The sequence below is a fragment of the Sitodiplosis mosellana genome, unplaced genomic scaffold (assembly GCF_009176505.1).
Source record: "Sitodiplosis mosellana isolate CC-2019 unplaced genomic scaffold, AAFC_SMos_1.0 Smas_scaffold_6226, whole genome shotgun sequence".
In the NCBI taxonomy this organism is placed as follows: Eukaryota; Metazoa; Arthropoda; class Insecta; order Diptera; family Cecidomyiidae; genus Sitodiplosis; species Sitodiplosis mosellana.
The window spans coordinates 1,009,697-1,032,226 of NW_022601467.1; the positions used below are offsets into that span (position 1 = coordinate 1,009,697).

The window sequence follows — 22,530 nt, forward strand, 5'->3', positions numbered from 1 at the left end:
ACAATTCTGAACCATATCGCCGCACACATGCAACACTGAAAATAATTCATATAGCGAACCACAGTAAGAGTCATAATCGTGTGAAAGCCAAAAAATAAGCAGATTCTCATGTATGGCTATTCAAAAAATGGGAAAAACTACAGTAAAATTCGCGACAATTTTGAATTAAAGCGAACAAGATTTCATGCGTAAATTGGTTTAGAGGCGATTCATTGCTATTTTTGCAACAAAATAAAATTATTGGTTTGCAATTTCGCAGAAGAAACCACATTTCTTTGAATCAATTTCTATTTTTGGTATAGATCGTATACAACAGCTAACACTTTTGGATATTGGAATTTTTGCTTTGGCGGCGATCACGAGATTCAAACCTACGTCCAGAAAATAACACGCGTCTTCGAAGCGTCGTCATCATTGGCAGATGATACGAAGCGATGTAATGAGATTTACTCGTATTTCAACACACACATACGCGAGGCCGACATGATTTAAAAATAACTGAAAGTATATTCAACGGATGCCCGAGTTTACGAAATAAAAGAAAACGGCAGAAGACAGCGAGACAATGAAATTGGCACGAATACATTTTTCAGAATGAGATGCCGAGAAAGAGACAGAGTGAGCGAGAAAGAGAGGGCGTTTGAGATCTGAATGTACAAATTTTCAACGAAAATAAAATTTCATCGGTTGTTTTAGTTCTCGACACGACCTTTAAGCATTATGTTATAAGCGGTGGCATCCGTGCCATTACAACTCAAATATTGTGAAAAGTGAAAAATACAAAGTGGTTGTTTATATTTTTTGCGAGCTTTGTTCGTCGATCGAATGAATTCGTTAAATTAGCCGACTTGGTTGATGCTTTTAGGGAAATGTTGCAATTGAACTATAAATTGAACCAGTTTTCGTTTGAATCTGTTGAAATCAAGGAGAAAATGGTGCTCGATTAGCTATTCTATTCAATATCCATACATATCTTGTTTACAAAGTTTCCTTAGTCCAATACATGAATGACCCTTTTTGAACAGTGCTATTATTACGATCAAAAAGTCGACCTCATGTACAGATGCGAAAGTGATGATACACACCGTTTAATTGAATCTCAATACAAATTCCATCATAATCAATTTTTCTTTCCGAATATTCGCGAAGCTCGATTTCGGCAAAAACAATTCACCTGTTTCGTGAATTACCGTCAACCGCGATCATTACAATTTCAACAAATCATTTAATCCAATGAAGCGGAATGCCACACAGTAGGAGTAAATGTTTGACGGTGGTCATCAAAAGATATATATTAAATAATTATAATATTCACTCTCGAAAATTTGCAAATTGTTGTTTGGCTCAATAATTTATTTCTGATGTTCGCCAAGATGACATCGGAATACAGGGAAATTCCATATTTACACATAAAAATGAGTTTGAAAATTAAAACCAAATTGTTGCACTTGTGTTCAAGTAGTTTCAAGTTAAACACTCTATAAACATTTCAGCTTTGTTTCATAATTCATTCACTCATTAACTAGATTGGACTTTATTAAAGTGAAGACATACACATTCATCGCACCGAGCATGGTGATGCCAATGAAAAAAGTCTGCAGTTGACAGTGCAAGACAATTACAATGGAATATTTCATTTATAATTTATGACACGATCTACGCAATCACCTACATTAGGCAGCTTGTTTTGCGTTTTCCGAAAATGTAGCCTTGAAAATATTTTGCCATTCTATAAATAATATCCAACGAAACACAACAACAACAACAACAGAAAATATATCCATTTGTTTTGCTCGTCCAAATGTTCTAATGGCTTGAACTTGATCGGTTCTCGGTGTGTTTTAATGATCATTTTCTATACATGAGCAAAAAAATTCATTGCGCTACTCCCACAGCATCTCTGTGTAATAATAGGAATAAGGCATAAACAACAACCGAGAATTTCGAGAAGAAAAAACAAACTGTTGACATTCTGTGTGTCGGCGCTATATAAAAATAGTCCCTGGCAGTGGTCGAAATATGACCACGATATGAGTTTGTGTTATTTTATTAAATTCCTTTCTCGATGACTTCACTTCGAACTGATTTTTTGGCGAAAAATATCATTTGTTTCTGTCAACAAAAATGTGCTTGAATTCATCCGTTGCGACGATTTTCTTATTTAATTTTGTTTTTGTTTGATAATTTATTTGTGATTTAATTTGACTTTTTGTGTGAAATTTAGATAATTCAGAGAGGAGATTGGGATAAGTGAAAACACGTGATGAAAAATAGTGTGTCATCAAATGGGTAAAATTGTGCGGATTGGATAACACATTTTCAAAATTGTGAGATGGCCTCATCCGTAGCATCGATTTCATCGTCAAATGTGCCCTTTGGCCAAGTTTTACGACATCAAAGTGAAAACAATATCTTGAAATTAAAGTTGAAAAAGCCGAAATCATGGAATTGGGAATTGAGTACGTCCAAATCATCGTTGAATATTGACTTTCCACGGATTTTACTGTACGATAGCAATAATAAGTTGTTGGCCGACGTGGACGAGGCCAATTTTATTGTGAACGGAAAGGAAAATGAGCCACATACACCGGTGCATCTTTCATTATCAGAAATTAGCCGAAAAAGTCACTTGCCGAAATCCCGTTCGTTTAGTGTATCCAATTTGTCGTTAAATTCCACCAGAAATTCTAGCATTGTCATTCACTCCGATCGTTCGAATGATAAGTACAGTTCGTTGAAAAGCGATAGTTCATTTAAAAGCGAAAGTAAATGCACCCGCTCTCATAGCATAGCATCACAATGCACACTTCAAAACAGCGAAGCTGATGAATCGATAAAAAATGGAATTGAAGTGCCATCAAAAGAGACAGAAAAGTTGTCCGAAGTGCCAATCTATATTTACAGTGCCAAAGGGTTGATAAAACGTGATTTCAATGCGAAGGAATTCGATGCGATTCGAAATCGGCAAAATTCATTGGATAGTGGTAAAAGTGTTGATCCACTCAATCCACAGGAAAATAAACCCTTGGTAGCAAAAGATGATATGTTCATGATCCTTGAAGGGAAGAAGCAAGATACGCAACCGACAACTAAGTTAGGTACAAATCCACTTACAAAATGCACGAGCATGGCTGAAATGTTGGCGAATGGGAAAACACGAAGAAAATCTCGACAGAAAATTCGGCGAACAAAAAGTGCGAATTTGTCATTGTCGACAAAGTGTCAGACTAAGAATGTGACACGAAAACCATCACCACCATCACCACCATCATCATCGTCGTCTCCGTGTGGTGAGCACACTGCGAAACAAACGTGCCGAAAGCCAGTTTATCACATTCAGAAGAGCGCTGCCGGTACAATTATTGTGCCCGAAGAGAAGACGTCCCACCGAAGGCGTCGTCGGAGGCATCGATCGAAAAGCTCAGACAAATTGGACAGAGACGATTCGACAAATCGCTCGAGCAAAGGAAGCGCCAGAAGCGGTCGCCATTTAAAGCCAGTGTGTGACATCACTGATGAATTCCCAAGCCGCCATAAAACCATAACCAAAACAGACAGTTTTATGTCAAACGTAATCTTATCACACGAACTGAATACAGATGGAAAAAATGTCGATGAATGCATCAACGAAATAAATGAAATTACGGAATCCGTTGACAGTGAAAATGGTAGAACCTATAAAAATTACAATGAGCATCTAGTTTCAATTAAAACTGAAAATAATCAACCTAATGTGAAAAATGGTCGTGCATCTTCAGCAAATTCAAACAATAATGTCAATAACGGTAACGATGGTAAACAAAAGAAAGCTCAACTCAATAGGAAAGTGTCCTTTGTTCAATTTAATTGTGAAAAGAGCGACGCAGACTGCAATCGCAACGAATGCAACAACGACATAGGCAACAACACCAACATCATCCACAATGATTGGATCGATGTGCAGCTATGCGATGACTCGCATCCAAATGGAAAGTGCATTAATACAAGAGCGATGAATGGTGTTCGGAAAAAAGTGTTTCATGGTAAAATTAAAAAAAGTGCGAGTGTTGCGAGTTTTTGTAATAACTATTCCACAAGCGATAGCGATGACAACTGCGATGATACTCATGCAATGCCACGGGTGCGACATAAAAAACGCCGCTTTTCTCAACGTCCCAAATCGAGTTTCAATTTATATCAACACCGTGGTGGTGAGTAATTAAATGTGTGATTTTCTAAATATAAAAATGCTCAAATCGCTTAATCGCACAGAAAGTATCGCATTGAAAAGGGATTTGAAGGAGAGCAAGAGCGAAAGAGAGGCCGGGGAAGTCAATAGGTTTATTTGAATGGATAACCAATGGTTATTAACCATGCATTTGTTATCATCGTTTCAATGACTTCATTATTTACGTTAGATTACCGAAAAGCGCTCAAATTGACTTCATCGACATTTCGATTTTCAGTGTGCTTTACAAACTGCCACTCGATTTGAATAGCTCAGTCAGTCGTCGACGACGAGGACGACGACGACGACGACGACGACATTATGTTCGAATGATGAGATCGAGCTGATTGTATGTAAAGGTTGCAGTTGAAGAGTGTGCTTCGTGTATTTTTCCATCATTTAAAATCAAGCATTTCACATTTCCCCTTCCGTATAATTTAACCGACGTTCGCCTGAAGCTTTTACTCTTGGTCTGTCCAATTTCAAATGCTTTGAAATTTGCACAACTTTTTTGATGCGACTTCATTCAAACTTAATCCCTTTTCAATTCCATTTATAGATGTATCCTTTATTGAATGCGGCAGCTTAAAGAGATAATAGAATATTTGGTATTTTTCATTCTTTTTAGTAGAGACAGCACACAGCATAAACACACACACACACACACACACACAAATGGAAAGACAGTATCGGTAGTGAAGATAACCGTCACCACTGCAATATTGAGCGGTGGTTTCGTTCTATCAATTATATATTAAAGAGCTTCCTGGGCTGTTTTCTTTTTCCTTTTACTTCCACTTCCTCTTCTTCTTGTTTCTATGTAATTCTGCTTTTGAGAATGAGAATTGTACATGCTCCCCATTTGATACCGCACTTCACATAACATGCAGCTATTATTGTTACTTATTCATTGAATAAAGAGGAATTCATTCCTTTTAACGTATGCAATTAGAATTAATTTATCATGGGAATGGGTGACGTTGCATAAAAATGAACCAATTTGAGAGAATGGCCAATGAGGCATATTCGGTGAGGAAAGGTTGTCACAAGAAACAAACTCCATCAAATGAAAATGTCAAGAAAATTCTATATAATTTCCTTAATATGTTTCAAGTGTCTGGTTTTATGCCGTCGTCGTCATCGTCTATTCGAACGGTGATGAAAGGGCGCATGTCACTTGAACAATTGCTCACCGCACAAATACATGTGTAATCGTACACAGCGAGACAGAAAGACGGGGGCAAAACATATATACATATATATATATTTTTTTTTTTGTGTGTGTGGACAACAAAGCATACCAAGTCCACCTATAGAGAGTTCTTTCTTCGCTTGATACACTTGTTCGCCGCACACAAAGTGTAATTTCGAAAATTATGGGATCTATTGAAATGGTAGGGCGAAGAATTCACGGAAAGAATTGAGTGTGATGATATTGAAATGTTCTACAAGCCAAGCAAATGTCAGCTGTTTTTCCCATTATTGGTGTTCATATCGAAAATGAATACATTGCATTAGATGGGTCTGGGTATGTGTGTTTGTGCTTGTGCTTGAATGTAGCCAAAGCAAGCGAAATGAATAGTAAAAGAATATTTAAACCAATACAGCGAAAAAAGAAAAGGAAAATTGGAAACAGCTAACTGTAACTACACGTAGAAACACTGATGGTGAAGAGGGGAATTGTGTGCATTTGAATAAATGTTGGTTCGAGGCTCTTTCTCTCTCTCTATTTCTCTTGCTCGCTGATACTGTATCCTGTATGCAAACAAACACAAAGTGATTCGTTACCATGCAAGTATTTGTCAACTTTTCCACATTATTTCAATTCATCGTAAGCGATTGAAGCGTTCAGTTGTCGCGAAGTTTTTGGCCTCGGCTCTCTAGCATTTACGCAATTTTTATCCGAAATATCGAAGTCACTGAGTGTGTTGTTGTTAAGTGTTATAAATGAGATTTTATGTTGCGTACAAAAATACGGGGTAGTGAATAACATATCGCGTGCCTGTCCACACACATATAAACAACGGTTGTTGTGTTTTTTTTCCCTCAATTGACAATTGGCCACACATTTATTTGGGAAGCAACTTCAATCCAATTTAAATGTAAGAATTACGTCAAAAAACGACATCCCATTTTGAGTGCGGTACGTTTCCTTAAGTCTTAAATTTAAAATATTCTACCAAATGTACATATTTTTTTCGGGGCTGATTCGGTCACGTTCAAGTGAAATTAATTTTGCGCTTGTGCTTTTTCCAGCCAAATGTTTACCGAAATCATTTGGTTTGTGCAAAATAAATAAAATTGATACGTATATTGCGGTCGAATTTTCGTTCGCAATTGAATTATTCGACAAATTGGTATAAATCACGCGCACATTACGTTTCGTTTAATCCTTGTCATATATAACAGAAAATAAAAAATTTCGTTGCTATGACAATGTCGTATAATAATTGAAGCGAAAAGAAAAAAAACCACCTAAAGTGCAGTCTGTAAAACGAGAAAAACACATTTCAATCAAGAATTTAAGGTGCGATAGAGTATATCATATATACATAATCATGTCCAAAGAGACAGACACAGTCTCTTATGTCATTTATATCGTGTAGAGAGAAAAGCCGGAACGATAAACGTGAGTTGTGGGGATTGCACACAACTAATACACAAAACCAGGTGTCAAAGTCAAACATCCAAAATCACCATGACCAAAAACGTTCGAAGTGAATAAAGTGAGTGTGCACTGTGCAGTAGTGCATGAAAGCATAAAGATAATAATAACAATGATAACAACACAATGCGTAGCAACGCAATTCGCATTTGCACGGTGGAATTGTGAAAATTAGCGCAATTTGTCGTCTGACAGACATTGCACATGTTAAATGCGATAGAAGAAGCAGAGGAAAAACTGAAGTAGACGAAGAGGAAAAAGCATAATAATCAAGACGAATGATAGATGCCTGCATATTTTGTTAAGAAACCTAGCACAGAAAATCGATGGAATAAAAGGCATACACAGATGAAGAAAGCTGTAAAGCTGTAAAATTATGAAATTGAAAAGCATATCTAACAAAAAAGAAAGAAATAACTGCGCGAAATCGTCTCAAAAATTGGGTCGTTTCTCTTGTAAATCTGGTTCGATGTTCGTACATATTCTTTAATTGAATTTCTGTTTTTTCTCTCTCTCTCTCTCTCTCTCTTCGGTTGTTTCGATACTTTTCTTCTGTTTACTTCGTTGTTTCTGTTGTTATTGTTGTTCGTTGTGCTGCTGCTGTTCATATAGAACTTAGTCAATGTAGTGAATTTACGTTTCAATTTTCTTCGATTTATTATCCAACTTTTTATTTTATGCAAAATATATTTGATATGTTCATGTAGTATGTTTTGCCAGAGGCAGTTCAAATATTTGAACAAATTCTAGACAATTAGCTAGCATAAACAGCGGAAATGAGCATATTGACTGCTGATGCGAACTCTCCCTAAATGAATTTTTGAATAGTATTGTATTTTCACGCATATGCACCCGCAATGTAATTTTTCAAAGGGAACGCGCCGCGAAACCAATTCCCGAACGAACTAATCGCTTGGCGTTGAATGGAACATTACCGAAACACTTTTTTTTTCTCTCTCTCTCTCTCTCTCTCTCTCTCACTCCCTCACTCGCTATTGTTAGATTAAAATACATGTAGATTTTGTTCAGTGATTTTATTGCCATCATAAAATTTTCTGGGTTTTTAAAATGACCGTCGGTTGATTTTGTTTTCATTTCTTTTTTTCCTCTTGAAATGAAAGCGAACTTTTTTGTTAGTCCATTTTTATGTTCGATAATGTGGAAATGGATATTAGTCTCTCTTGGTTTATGATCAATGTGAATATTCTCGAAAAGAGACAATGGCTTGAACTTGAACTCTGTGCTTGTGATATTTTGGCACACAGTTCTTCTTCATTCACAGTGACTAAACAATTTCAGGGGCAGCATTAGTTGAAAATTCAAAGAATAACAACAAAAAATCGCTTCCAGCGTTTCTTTTATTTATTTTTTTTTTCGACAATATTCTATGATAAACACTAACAATTCATTAATTGACTTTTTGAATGTTTGCATAATGGAATACAAAATATTTTCTCGCATCAAATATTTACACTATTGGCTGTTGTCCACCATTGTGATTTTCTCTCTGGTTCAAACGAAAGAAAAGAACAACAACAATAAGAACCAGACAAACTATATTCGAATTCACTAGCTGTACGGATCGCCGGTGATGTTCTCGCACAAAACACAATGTCAATGCTTTAGGTAAATGCGAATATACACATTTTGACTGATTTCGTAAACGAATGCAAGTGTTACTTTGTGGGTGTATAGCGCGTATAGTGTAATTGTATACATTACGATTTTTTTGTGGCACCCACAAAAGGTGAAGCCCGGCCACTGAACACGAAAGAAGTACAGAGAGAAAAAGAGGGAGAGTAAACAATGAATCCACGAAATGGACATTTTCGATCCACTCTAATGGACAGTTCTCGTTCGTGTTCCCGAGACGTCAAGTGAAAATAAAAATGCAACAACTACAACAAAACATAGTGAACAGTGCTACAGCATAGTCACAACAAAAGCATACAAAATAATACACACATACTACTGCACACGCATACACATGGATTGGAAGAGGAAGAAAACAAATCAAAGAATAACGAGAACGAGTCAATAAATGTAAAAAAAAAAACGAGGCACCGAACAGTTTAAGCGTGGCATGAAAAGCAAACGAACACAACTGAGTGTGGATGGAACTTGGATCGAACTCTTTTTTTTTCTCTTTTTCCATATAAATGGTTGATGTGAGTTTTTCAAAACACACATTTTCAAAGAATAAATGTTCGAACGGAATGATCGCAATTTTGTGACTGTTTATAGTTCCGCCGTAGTTTCTATTACTTTGATTTTATTTTCGAATTTTGACAAATCGTCTCTAGTGTCTGCAAGTTTTTCCAATTTTTGTGCGTGTGTATTTCATTTGACTTTTTTCAAACTACAAGAAATGTATAGCAAACAACAACGACAACAACAAAAAAAGAACGACTAACAAAAATCACAAACGGAAAAAAAAGAAATTCCATAACAGCAACAACACACACACACATACACATACCCAGAGAGAGAAAGAATGGCATAAAGAAAACGAGCGCAAAAGCCGCGAACAATTTATTGACAAATCTTGCTCTTTTCTTCATCTAATGCCACTTTTTTCTACATTATTATATTGAAATTGTTCTTGCCATACATTGTTTGATGTTGTGTGCGCGATCAAATGTTCGGTAAATGGGTTGTTCAATAGAAATACGAACGAAAAATAAAATTGTGATACGTAATAAAAAAAAGAAGAAGTTATATTGTCACGATAATTATCGCTCAATGTCTCAAGATATTGATGGATGATAATTCATTGGCATTTATTTCCTTATTATTTGTTCTGTTTATTTTTCATAGTTTGTGTTAGCCTTTGGATTCGATGTGCAGTGAAAACAAATGTTTAAATTGAGAGTTGTGTTTGCAAATGGATTTGGCAACCATTTAATTTGCCCTCAATTTTGAGGAGAATCATATCAAGTGTGTGTGTGTGTGCGTGTGTGAGAGAACGAGAGATAGAGAGACAGGGAAAGGGAATTTGATTATTCTTCAATTAAATTAAGTGTGTTGTCATATCAAATATGGTACATTTAGGTAAATATTGAGACATTTGTTTACGTACACAAAACATGGAAACTATTCTATCCAACGCACTGTTAAGCCGACTGCAACCGAACACCGTTTACTGCACCTAGCTAGTTTTATTGTTCAAATGGCTTTCGGATTTCTTTTTCCTTTTAAATTTTGTCCAAAACACTCGCACACATTGTGCACGGCAGAGACCATGTTTTCGAGTAAAATTGCATTCAAATGTACGACATTTTAGTGATGAATTACAATTTCGGATTTTGTATATGGTAAAATTTAGGTTGAGTGAGGCGAATAATTGAAGTGCTGTTCACGAGTCGGTTTAAGTCTGAATATTGTTTTGAATCAAGGCAAGAAATCCGCACTTTTTGTTTGTACATACACTTCAAAATTCAATGATGACTATCTGCCACTTCAAATGCTACAGTAATTTAAAAGTAAAAACGAGTCGTTTAAAATGACAATGACAATGAAGTTTTCGGGCCTGAATAAACAATATTGCAATTCAAAACGAGCTCATTCTCATTTTTGTCTATTATTTCAATTCTCATGAAAATGGTCAGTTTCTTTTGATGAAATTTGAAGTAGAAAACTAAACACACACACGCACGCCTGAAGTGCGAAAAATACAGTTTCGTCGATCGGCGTTGATGTGTAGAATTATGTTACTATATACATGTATGATAAACAAGCAGAAAAAAATAGTAACAAATGAAACACCGAAACTGCGCAACGCTTCTTCTAATGGTAGCTTAGCATAGATTTTTCGTTAGATTTTATTTCCGTTATCTATTATACCGAAAACAATCATTCATAATTAAAAAGCATAAAACTCTTTTTTTCGTTCATTTTTCCATCTATATATCGTGTTTGTTCCTCTTCGTTGATTCTCATTCGCTTGATTTATATAAAGTTTGCTCTTGATGCATTGTTCAATCTTCGAAACGCATGCAGTATATGCCTTGTTTGTAGCACACCGTTTGTTGTCGCGCGCGATCTTTCAAGATCTAATTGCAATAATTGCGTGCAAAATTATTTTGAAAACATAGAGAAAGAATTCGAAATAGAGAGAGAGAGAGAAATACAAGCAAAGCGTATCTGCAATCATAATGAATCAGCCAAGTTTATGCCAGCCAACACCGTATGAAAACTCAAAATCAGCTATCCGGAAAAATGAAAAAAAAAGATGAAACTCACTGGCATGCATTGATTGGTGCAGTAGCGTTTCACTCTGAAATTTATAATTAAAAATATATATACTGTAGTAAACGAGGAAGTATTGCACGCACGAAAAATTCACGCACAATATATCCATATGCCTTATACTATTTACATCGTCTACTTGTTTTACTTCTTCTTCATCCATTTCATTTATCAATAATAATGCATAATCGCATTTCATATTACTGTCTGTGAATATTCATTTCAATCGATGATAAAGGATAAGATTGCTCTGAGATATTTTGCAATTTTCATGCATAAAATGTAACTGATAATATATGAATGAAAGTGAGTTGCCAACTCTATTTCAGTATAGATTTAATAGGTTGTAAACAAATGCCAAATTATTCTCCGTCACAAGTTTAACACGAAACAAACCGACAAGCACATTGAGTTAGTGTATAATATTGAAATGCCCTGAAACATCAATGCCAAGTTTTAATAAAGTTTGCATGAATTTTAAAAGTTTTTGGCGTTGCCGTTTCGGTAGCGGTTATTTTCCCTTTCTGTCGAGTATGAAAAAAGAAATGGCGACTTAGCACAAATTTCGACACAGTTTCTCATTTTGTCTGCATTGATACAGATGTGAATAGAAAGGCGATGAGAAAATTTATCCTAACTTTAGTTTGAGTAGACAATTTGCGTTAAGAACACTTCTTGCAATAATTTCTTTTTCCCGCTGTTATCAAATACGTTCAAACTTTTTTTATCTGCATCTTTATTACATAGATCATCTGCGATTTAACTATTTACAGTGAAAAAAGTCTTTGTATAACTTTGAGTACTTTTGGAGTGAAAAAAAAACCCCAACAAACTACACATTTGGAACCAAAATAATCAGTATTTCGTACACACTGCGAAATAACTGAAAATTCGTATCCTAGACTCTCATCATGTATGTCATGCGTAAATAAATCCACAGGGTAGGCAAAATACATAACTTCACTTCACATCACATCACATCACACAGAAACACACTCATTCTCTCACTCGGTGTAATAGAGCAAAAGGACAAAGTTCTATAAATTAAACATCCATTAATAGCTCTAATTATTTATGGTGTGTTTCGGATGCAAAGTTTTCAAAGATCCCCAACTAATCTAAGCCAGCCTCTATTCAATGTATCTAATTAGATGTAAGACCCAAATAAATGGTCCGTGAAAAGAGAATCTAATACAACCATCAATGAATATATTTTCGTATGGTTTCATATCTTTAAAACAGGCCTGAGATAACGATTAAAGCAACAAGTAATTGAAATGTTTTTTTTTTTTTAAATCACAGCAAAGCAATCTTTTTCTCTCACTCGCTCATCAGAAAAAGTTGTACAGACACACACATTATCTTCGGATTTGAAGCTCAGTGGAATGAATTTCGTTCGGTTGCATATTACTTGAATTTATCTCACATTTTCTCGAGTTTGAACCTATTTTCGGGAACTGTGGGCAAAATGACGGGCACGCAAAACTTTTCATAATTACATCTATTTTTCTCTTTACTATATAGGAAATCGAATTATAATTTGACATATTTCATGGACAACAAACTTATTAAATGTGATATGTTTTTTTTTTCTGTTTCATTTCCATTTCAGATGATCCAGCTGTGTCGCATGTACAGAGAAATTTGGACAATGTCATCAGTAATTCATCAGATAAGGTAAAAATCAGTTTTCATTGTGCAAAATGTTTCGAAATGGGCAAATTTCAATCAAATTAATATTGACAGTCCGTCAATTATATGTCGTAAAATTTATCCGTTTCGAATGTGTTATTGTGGATTTTTTTTTCGTCAATGTTTGTATTCTCTCCTTTAACGGCCATTTTCGATGTTTGTTCTAATTTATGGTGGCATAAACCTATTTCTAATCACCTGAATTGAACAAATTCACGCGACGCCACAATGTGCAATATACAGCAATATACAATTTACGAACACACTCACACCGGGACTGTTTGACATCGAATTGTTGTGTGTACGCTTGTATGTGTGTATGTGGTACGCACATACAGGTTTGTTGCTTAACACACAGCCGGATTAGAAACGTGCATTGCACATTGTATCAACTATGCGTGCTGTTTTAGATGAGTGGCCGTCATCGTCCGTCACACCAAACAAATTTGCTATCATCAAAATAATTGTCACATCATTTTTTATTATTTGTTTTGTTTTTCATGTTGCTGTTGGCACAGGGGAGTTTGATAAAATTTGAGGAAAACTTAGCAACGTTTCAAAATCAATGGGCATTTGATAAATGTGAACGGAATAGAAGTGCTATCTTAGATGAATTATATGAGAATGGTCGCGAAAAAACGTACGATTCGAGCCAGTGTGACGCTTCAACAACCTCATTAACTGTAACACCGATCATAAATAACGATAACAATTTTTATGACAATGTAACAGCGACAAAAAACACCAACAAAAACAGTCACTTAAATTACCGCTATCAAAAAGTCTACCAAGATGGAACCGATAAAACTGGCTATTTCACAAACACATTCTTCATTAATACCATTAAGGAAAATGAACAGTGCAGTGGCAACTACAGCAACAACAACAGTAACAGCAGCAACAAAAACATCGAACTGAAAGAAAAATTAAAATATAAGCAAAACCAACAGCGGCACGTTAATAATATGGGATCAAATGTGTCACGGAACACAGCGAAAGGATTATCGGGTCGCCGAGCACAGTCTTCAGGTTAGTTAAAAATTCAAATGGGCGCGAACGAGGTTTTAGCATTCGGCTGAAACAGACAAATCTCATTTGAATTTCGAATATATTTTACTTTGAAATATTTCAAAGTTTTCAACAGCGAAAGAGATTAAATTAAAGTACAGATAAATCCCGTGTATCATCTCCACTTGTATTGTTTTTTACATTGAAGGGCGTTGCACGCACCTTAACATTCACAATACAAACTCAATGCGAGTGGAGACGCCTTATGAAAAATGGCACAGATTGCTAGTGCTAAGGTTTATTTGTACTTTCCGTGTCTTGTGCCATGTTCTTCTATCGTTGGGCGAATGGAAAAAAAGGCGACTTAACTAATGGAAATGTAAATAAATCAAACAATGAGCGTGAGCATCAAATCGCAATCGAGGCCCAAGCAAATGATCCAAATTTAATGAACGATAAAGACCAAGTCGATACACTATGTCCAACGCCCGATATTTCACAACTGATGAATGTCAAGAGATCTGAACGTAACAAATTCTTTGGAAGCCTTCCCAATCACTTAGATTCCGATGAAACATATCGAGAAAATAGTAAGCATAACCACATTGTTTTTTTTTCTCTTTGTATTGATCAAATATGCACCATTTTCTGTTCCCATTCTCAAACAGTTTATAACAAAAGCAATACGCAGGAGACACAGAAACGTCCATTTGAAAAGAACAAACTGGAATGTGACAGCATTCAATATCCTTCATCATCGCCAAGAGTATGCGGTCAAACGAGCCACCATCAAAACGCAAAATCTTCCACTAGCAACGGTATTTGTCTATATTTATTGTCCCAAGCGCGACTCCACACTTAGCTTCTAAATGTGACACCTTGGTAAGTGTGAGCATTCGTCGTGCTAACAAGCAATAAAGAGAGTGAAAACAAGTGCGCGTGTATTAGTTGCTACATTGAGAAGCATCGCATCAGGCTGCTCACTACCACACGCGCACTTGTTTCCATTCTCTTTGTCGCTTATTCGCAAAACGAATGCTCACACTTACCAAGGTGTCACATTTAGAAGCTAAGTGTGGAGTTGCGCTTGGGGTGATCCAATTGTTGTTTGGAATGAAAATTAAATTCGTATATTTTACATATACGCGCGCGCGCGCGCGCACAGGAATCGAAACCACAATGCATTTGAAACTTGCCATAAATCGATCGAATGTCGATGTGGGCTACGATCAGGGCTATGGTTCGGAGCGTTCACCCGAAGAGGAGCTTCCACCGATTTTATCGATTCCATATCAGTCAATCGATGCACAAGCACGTCCACATTACCATCAAAAACCACAATGGAACAATGGTACAATCAGTGAAAGCGATTTCAGTTTTATTACCAAAGGTTTGCACATTCAATTTCAAATTCATGGCAATTCATTCCAAATATAATTACGCGCACAAATTAAATTACTATTTCCTCTCGCCACATTAACAAATCAATATTAAACACTTTTTTTCCGTGATTGCAATTTAATACGATAATTTTATCAATTACAGACTGTTGTTTCACGGTGCAAGTGATGAAGAATGAGCGTGGTTTGGGCATTTCGGTTTACGGAGGCGTCGACTCAGCTCCCAATGTGGCATTCCGTGGACTGATTCGCATCAAGCGTTTGTTTCCGAATCAGGCAGCCTGGAGCACAGGAATGCTGCAGCCCGGTGATATTCTGCTCGAGGCGAATAACACTTCATTAACCGGATTAACGAATCATGTAAATAGTGCAACGAGTTTTCTACCCAAAACTGGGAACCGGTCAAAATATTTAACGCATATTTCTATTTTGTTCAATACAGGAAGCCCTTGAAGTGTTACGAACTGCACCAAATTTGGTTATTTTGTCAGTGTGTCGTCCGCATGATGAACAATTTCGAAAGCTATCTCCACCGGCAGATCCGCCACGACCTCCGCAAAGGTCACTGCATACCACAACCACATTCGAACCGCAATCTCCTACTATACAAACCGCTTTTATTGGCGTAAGTGTTTGTTTTAACTTTTCGTCTAATATTTAGCTTTATCCATGCCGCATTATGTACTGTATCATGAATATTTGATCAATCAAAAAATTACCCCAAAACATTGTATGCACAATTCACAGGAGTTCGAAATCACTATGGTTAAACAGCAAGGTTCACTTGGTTTTACACTACGAAAAGAGGATGAATCCGTGCTTGGTCACTATGTGCGAGCGTTGATACGTGATCCGGCTGCAAGTGATGGTCGAATTAAGCCTGGTGATAAAATTGTAGCTGTGAGTTGCATTTGATTTGTTCGCATTAAAAGAAGCAAAAATTCCACTATCACTATGTTCATAATGAGCAAATTAATTTGAATGAAACGTTTAAAATAGGTCAACGATGTTCCGTTATGTCCAATGACTCATGAAGAGGCTGTGATATTTTTAAGACAGGCAAACGACCGAGTCAAACTGCGGTTGTATCGTGACAATTCACAGACACCCATTGCATCAATATCGCCATCAACGTCAGAACAATACATTTCAAATGCTGGAAAGCCAAAGGCGAGCTTACGGTAATAGGGCATATATAGTTATAGCGACAATTTTTGGACACACATGCACATATCCTCTATTTTTTTGCTCACTCATTTGTTTATTTTTCATTTTCAACGGAATGAATACAAAAAAAAAAACGTAAACAGGCCAGAGGCAATGAATTTACTAATTGACTTGGCGCATAAAAATCGGAAGCAAAGCTGTGACTCGTACTCAACTGGATCGTCAGTTCAGTCGAGCTCTGCATCACCAACAACTTGGCGCTTACGGCGCAACAACAACAACAACAACATTAACAAAGTCAATTCGAACGATAACAACGCCGAATCATATAGTGAGAATGAAAAGTCTGCTTCGAAGAGTAAGTGTTGTTTTAGAGTGATCAAAAAAATGTCATGTATTTAATTTCCTTCAACTCATTTTTATCTCCAATAAAGGTTTCGATTATCAAAACCAAACATACACTGTAACAATGCAATCTTCATCAGTTTGTTCGGACTCGGAAACATCAACCATATCTCAGGGCTCGTTTATTAATAAGGCATTGAAACAAGCGCCACAGTGTGACAATAGAGTTATGAACGGTACCTTCACAGTGGATCAATTCAAACAGCCGCCACCGCAGCAGCTGCCGTTGCAGCAAAGACCATGCGGAGAAGATTCAGAGTATTATAACGAGGAAGAGTTGTGGCGTTTGATGGATGTGGACGAGTACGGTACAGCAGAGCATCCGGATAGACCTAGCCATTTGGATATAGGTGGAAGTAGTGGCTGTACTCCAGTCGTGTCTCGTAAACCCATGTTCCAGTTTTCTGGTAATTATTCTTCTGGATTACCTTTCACGAAAATCTGTGCGATAGTAACAGTATCCCCTTTTTGCCCAAATGTGCAGCAGCCAATGGCTATGAGCTGAATAATTTGGATAATGAGGCTCTCGATGCACCTGTGTACAATTCAATGTGTAACAATCCAAATCTAAACAACCAACCGTACCAAGATGGGATCAATAATGACTTTACTAGTTTACCTTGTGAAACGTTTTTGATGTCATCGCGTGTTAACAGCAATTGTGCTACCGATGATGATGATCAATTTGCATATAAAAACCCAATGTACCAATCAGCTCACGTCCAAGTCAAGTCAAAACCAATTGTTAATGATGAAGATATTTATCATGTCGAACACTCCGAAGAAGGTACACACAAATTCAACTCCCCAAAAAACTTTTGAATTTTTTATCATATTTTAGTTTATTGTGTTGTTATTTTAAGTGATTTTTGCTTTTTTTTTCTTTTGATTTATCTATCTCTATGTGAAAAAGATCACCTCCATTTAACTCATCTTTTGATTTTGTGTTTGATATGATTTGTGCTTTTTTTTATTGGTTCATCATTAATATTCGATGCATGATGAAAAACTAGGTTCGAAAAATTTATTAAAATGGAAAGGTGTTATGTTCGGAATAGATGAAGGTGACAAAACAATGGCCGCTGTTAATGTACAAACGCCGGAGACGACGACTTCGTCCGAACCGGATTCCAGTTGCGCTACAATGATTGAAATTAACCCAATTGCGGCTGATAATGCCAAAGACATTAATCCATTGAATCGAATTACATTCGATGACACAACTCATGAGGTAATTACGTTAAATGCATCACATTTTATGCCATCATACGCCATGTATGCGTACATGTATTGACCAGAACATTATTGTTTATTAATTCCCTTGATTTTATTTATAAATTACAGATAATAACGGTTGAGTTGAGTCGCGGTTGGAATAGCCGTCTAGGTTTCAGTCTCCGAAATGAACCAAACTCAATGCAAACCACAATTAGTGCAATTTATAATGATAGTGTAGCAGCTAAGGATGGCCGATTGAGAGTAGGCGACCAAATTCTGATGGTCAGTTTACATTTTTAATTATATAAATATTGAACCATGAATACCCTATCGATCAATGATTCGCTAAAATTAACCCATGTTGTTTTCATTTCAAACTATAGGTAAACGATGAGTCGGTGGAGGGAATGACTACTGGCGATATTATAGATTTATTACGGATAATTCGAGGATCGATTGTATTGGTAGTGAAACGGCCACGCTATTGAATTGAGAGTTCCATTGAAACAAAACAAAAACAAAAACAAAATCAAAATCAAATGCAAATTTCATATTTTATTCCACAAACATAAGTATGACCCATATGAGTGCGTAAAGAGTAAATAAATCAAGTAATCTCAGCCATTCAAAGGGGTTGAGGGGTTGGCTATGTAACCGCACTCATTGAGCGTCATCAATTCTTATATGTAACATTCTAACTTAACTTTCAATCGCGCATAAATGAAATGTGCAACAAACTAAATACAAAGTCACATACACAAAATTTACGCGCATTTAACACTCAAACACACATACAACACTCGCTAGTTTTTGCCAATAAAAATTCAACTAAGAATAGACAATTGCACCACCTACAAATGACGTTTATAACAATCATCTTTGATAATGTAATCTCGTTCGGTGGAGAAAGAAAAGAGAACAAGAAAATCACAAATCATTCGCTTTAAAATATTCATTTTGTTTATTATGGTATGTGACGTGTATACATTGCTGATATTGTGATACCAGTCTATAAGAAAACCAGCAAAACCATGTAATTATGATGTGTCGAGAACGAGAATTACATTACATATTAACAGTCCATATATTCTAATTGACTCGGTGAGAAAGAGAGAGAGAGAGAGAGAGAGAGAGAGAGAGAGAGAGAGATGAGATAAATGCAAATTCAAATGAAATTCCGAAGCAAAAAGCGATATTTGTATTGCTTCAATTTTTTTCCCCGTGAAATTTCATCTAACGACATACATCGAGTGAAAAACCATAATTAAATCAAAATTTTCACATTAACCTTCTGACTGTGTTTGGTGACATTTTTGTCGCTTTCATTACAAAAAGTGAAAAAAAATAACATTTCACGAAATTTTTTTTATCTGATTAATGCTCTTCCGACCATTAAATCTATTATATAAAACAAAAAATTTCTTGAAAAAATTCAATTTTTTATATTAAATTAAATTCTTTGACTGTGTTTGATGACAAAAATGTCACATGTGTTTTCTAATTAATATAATTATTACTGCATCTGATTTTTTTTCTGTATTCTACACTTGTACATTAACTTTGGAGTCTTCTCAACTCAAAAAGCAAAACTTTGAAGAAGAAATATCATGTATTTTCGGGTTTTTTTCTGACACATGCAAATACATCTCGATGAGGAATAGAAAAATCACCAAATCAGAATTCAGTTGACTGTCAAACGCAGCCATTACACATCGAACTTTCGGATGGTTCAAAGAATAGATTGCAGTGTTATTTGATATAAATAAATGCATAAATAATGAAGATAAGATCGAATATAATATAAATTCAAAGGGAAATATTGAAAAAATGTTATTTTTTTTATATACGTAGGTGACAAAAATGTCACTAAACACAGTCCATGTTCTATTTACCCAAACACAGTCAGAAGGTTAACAAAATAAGTCAAAAACAAAACATTTGGAAACATATTTATTAATAGAGATATTGAATATCGTGTAAAAAAAAAGAATTGTTCAAACATAATGTTTTTAGAAAAAAAATTAAATTGCTTCGCTCTTGAGTTTCATTGAAATGAAAGAAGAAGAAGAAGAACAAGAAGAAAAAAATATAAAATAGGTATAGTAATATGTTTTTTGTGGTGTATTGAAAACAAATCCCGAACATAAGACTTGTGGATTATATTATGAACAGTTACCTCTGAGTACTTGAATAGAAGTGAATTCGATTTAGACACAATTAATGTGTTCGTTAATGGTTATAGTTGAAAATTTTGATTGTGGCACAATATGCAACCAATATGTGTAAAAGCATATTAAGCAGAGGACTTTCATGCTATGACAGTGTTTGTCAATTTTTTTTTTCTAAATAGATTTAGTCATCGAGGGCCAATTTGTTTTTATGTCTGGAACATTATATTCCATATTAAATTACCTCTTTGTAGCGAAAAGAAAAAAAACAGAAGCGATGACGCTATTAATACACATTTATACTTAATAAATCGTTTACATAGAGAGAAATGTATCTCTGGAAATAGTGCAATTATTGATTTCTCTTAAATCAATCACAAACTCAAATATATACAGATCGAGCAATCAACGAAGTGTTGCGCTTTCACTTCGATTTTGTCATAGTTTGACTTTTGGTCAATTCGGCGTGTGTCTGAATAGAAAAATAGTGAGAAAAAACATATTTGGAATAAATCTATTTTGCTTTCGTTATTTGGATATTTATTTAGTTTCGTTATTGTGAGCGGTAAAACACAGATTTGAAACATTTAGTCAGGCCTTTACTTAGTAAATTCTATTCTAAAGTAAGTCGTTAATTTTAGTCTCAAGCAAATCACTGTATTTATTTATATCACTTAAACATTGGAAATATAACATTGATTGTTTCGTTTTTCATTAAATGTGTTTTTATTAAATAAGAGAAAATCCCCCAATGAAGTTGCCGGTAAAAAATGACCTGAATATTGGTTTGTATTTTAATGGAATTGTTGAAATTTTTCAATTTTACTTATTTTGTGGTGAAAACATGAAGTTTCCATAAGTAAAATCTATAATCAATTTACTTTTTGGAGGACTTCTTTTTGGTTATTCTATTTAAGTTAAAGTAGAGTATGTTCGTTTTTTGTGGTTCGTCGTGAAACGATCGTCGTGTTCCGCAGAACGGGAAAAAAATGATTTGTTGTCATCAACATTGTTGTATCACTCTTGAGGTACTCTTTGGTTCAAATAGTTATCTCTCATCAGTTTCACCAAAGACGTGCAAATTCGTGACATCTCATCAATGAATTTTCAGCAGTGGCGGTAATGAACATTCACGTCCAACTTTTGTCAATTTTTGTATTCTTTTTTATATTTATAGATTCTGTTTCGTTTTTCGTTTTTGATTTGTTAAACTGCTTGTTTTTAAGACTATATTCCAATTTGGATAGTTTTTTGGGCAAATTAGATAAAATACATCGGATGAATGCGGAAAAATTTATTCATATTATAAATAAACATTTGGAACACAAATGAATGAATATTTCATAAATTATTGTCCCACCGTCAAGCCTTGGCTGAATATAGTACAGTAAATACTTTCTCAAAACCTTCCCTAATTTTCAAATTTATTATTATTTTTGAAAGAATAAATGTGAACATGGTTCACTTATCAATAATCATTTACAATTTTTTTTTCATTCATCATAACAACAGAATTGAATTTTTCATGGAAACTATCATCCAACTGATTCCATTCGAAATGTCAAAGTTTAAAATCCAACTAAAATTTCGTATGAAGAATTTGAAATTACCATATAAATGAAAAGATTCGAAATATGATTGTACGTTTTCTCGGGATAATTGTTTGATTGTTATCGATTTGATTGGGAAGGATACCGTGAACTGCCCTTCATTGCACTGCTCATTTCTTCTTCGTTTTTTTGTAGTTTATACTCTGGAATCATAGTAGAGACAACAGTGCTGTTCGTTCAGTCGTTGATTCCGAATGAGTTTGGCGAAGGACATGGCATTTTTGAGTCAGTTCCAGTGCGAAAGCTACTGAATTGCTACATTCAATTTCAGTTCGAATACGGTTACGAGTACATAGTTCATTGTACATAGAGGTTCGACGAGTGGAAATAACAAACTATGACGTATGACAGATCGTCAATCCAGTTCAAAGTGCATTGTTCTATATTTTCTCTCCGTTTCGTATCCAAGTCTAACTGATACATTTGCACACACACACACACACACAAAATCCCTACCTAATTTCATATCCCTATCATTGCTAGCAGAGAATTGGACGTCCTTGTTTGCTCGTTCACGCTCTCCGTATTACGTGCACTTTGTCGCGCGAAAAAGCACATACACACTTCTCTATCCAGTGAACGAGAGTCGCACGCAGAGAAAATACTTCCCCTATTCATGAACTAGGCTTCTGTCGTATATAAGGCAAACGTTAGACGTGGATAACTCAACATTCCATTATCGTCGCTCAGCCGAAAAACAAGTTTTAATCTTAAAAACAGAGATACGACAGCCGGAAGTCTG

The 22,530-nt window shown here is 35.5% G+C and overlaps 1 protein-coding gene across 21 annotated transcripts; it reads left to right on the forward strand.

Moving 5' to 3' along the window:
- Positions 1-569: 569 nt before the first annotated feature.
- Positions 570-19,091, forward strand: LOC129579051 (uncharacterized). 21 transcript variants are annotated; one of them, XM_055468557.1, is made up of 18 exons: positions 8,947-9,040; positions 9,239-9,567; positions 9,690-9,923; positions 12,733-12,797; positions 13,331-13,841; positions 14,180-14,410; positions 14,489-14,638; positions 14,986-15,210; positions 15,366-15,580; positions 15,663-15,845; positions 15,968-16,120; positions 16,220-16,401; positions 16,531-16,745; positions 16,822-17,199; positions 17,277-17,579; positions 17,806-18,023; positions 18,137-18,292; positions 18,394-19,091. In XM_055468557.1, the coding sequence occupies exons 3-18, from the start codon at positions 9,911-9,913 to the stop codon at positions 18,496-18,498; spliced, it is 3,303 nt and encodes a 1,100-aa protein (XP_055324532.1). In that variant the 5' UTR covers positions 8,947-9,040; positions 9,239-9,567; positions 9,690-9,910; the 3' UTR covers positions 18,499-19,091. The 21 variants fall into 21 exon arrangements, with proteins under 21 accessions (XP_055324526.1, XP_055324522.1, XP_055324527.1 ...); XM_055468547.1 differs by lacking the exons at positions 8,947-9,040; positions 9,239-9,567; positions 9,690-9,923 and adding exons at positions 613-787; positions 2,225-4,190; XM_055468552.1 differs by lacking the exons at positions 8,947-9,040; positions 9,239-9,567; positions 9,690-9,923 and adding exons at positions 667-935; positions 2,225-4,190 and having other exon boundaries at positions 17,851-18,023.
- The last annotated feature ends 3,439 nt before the right edge of the window (positions 19,092-22,530 follow it).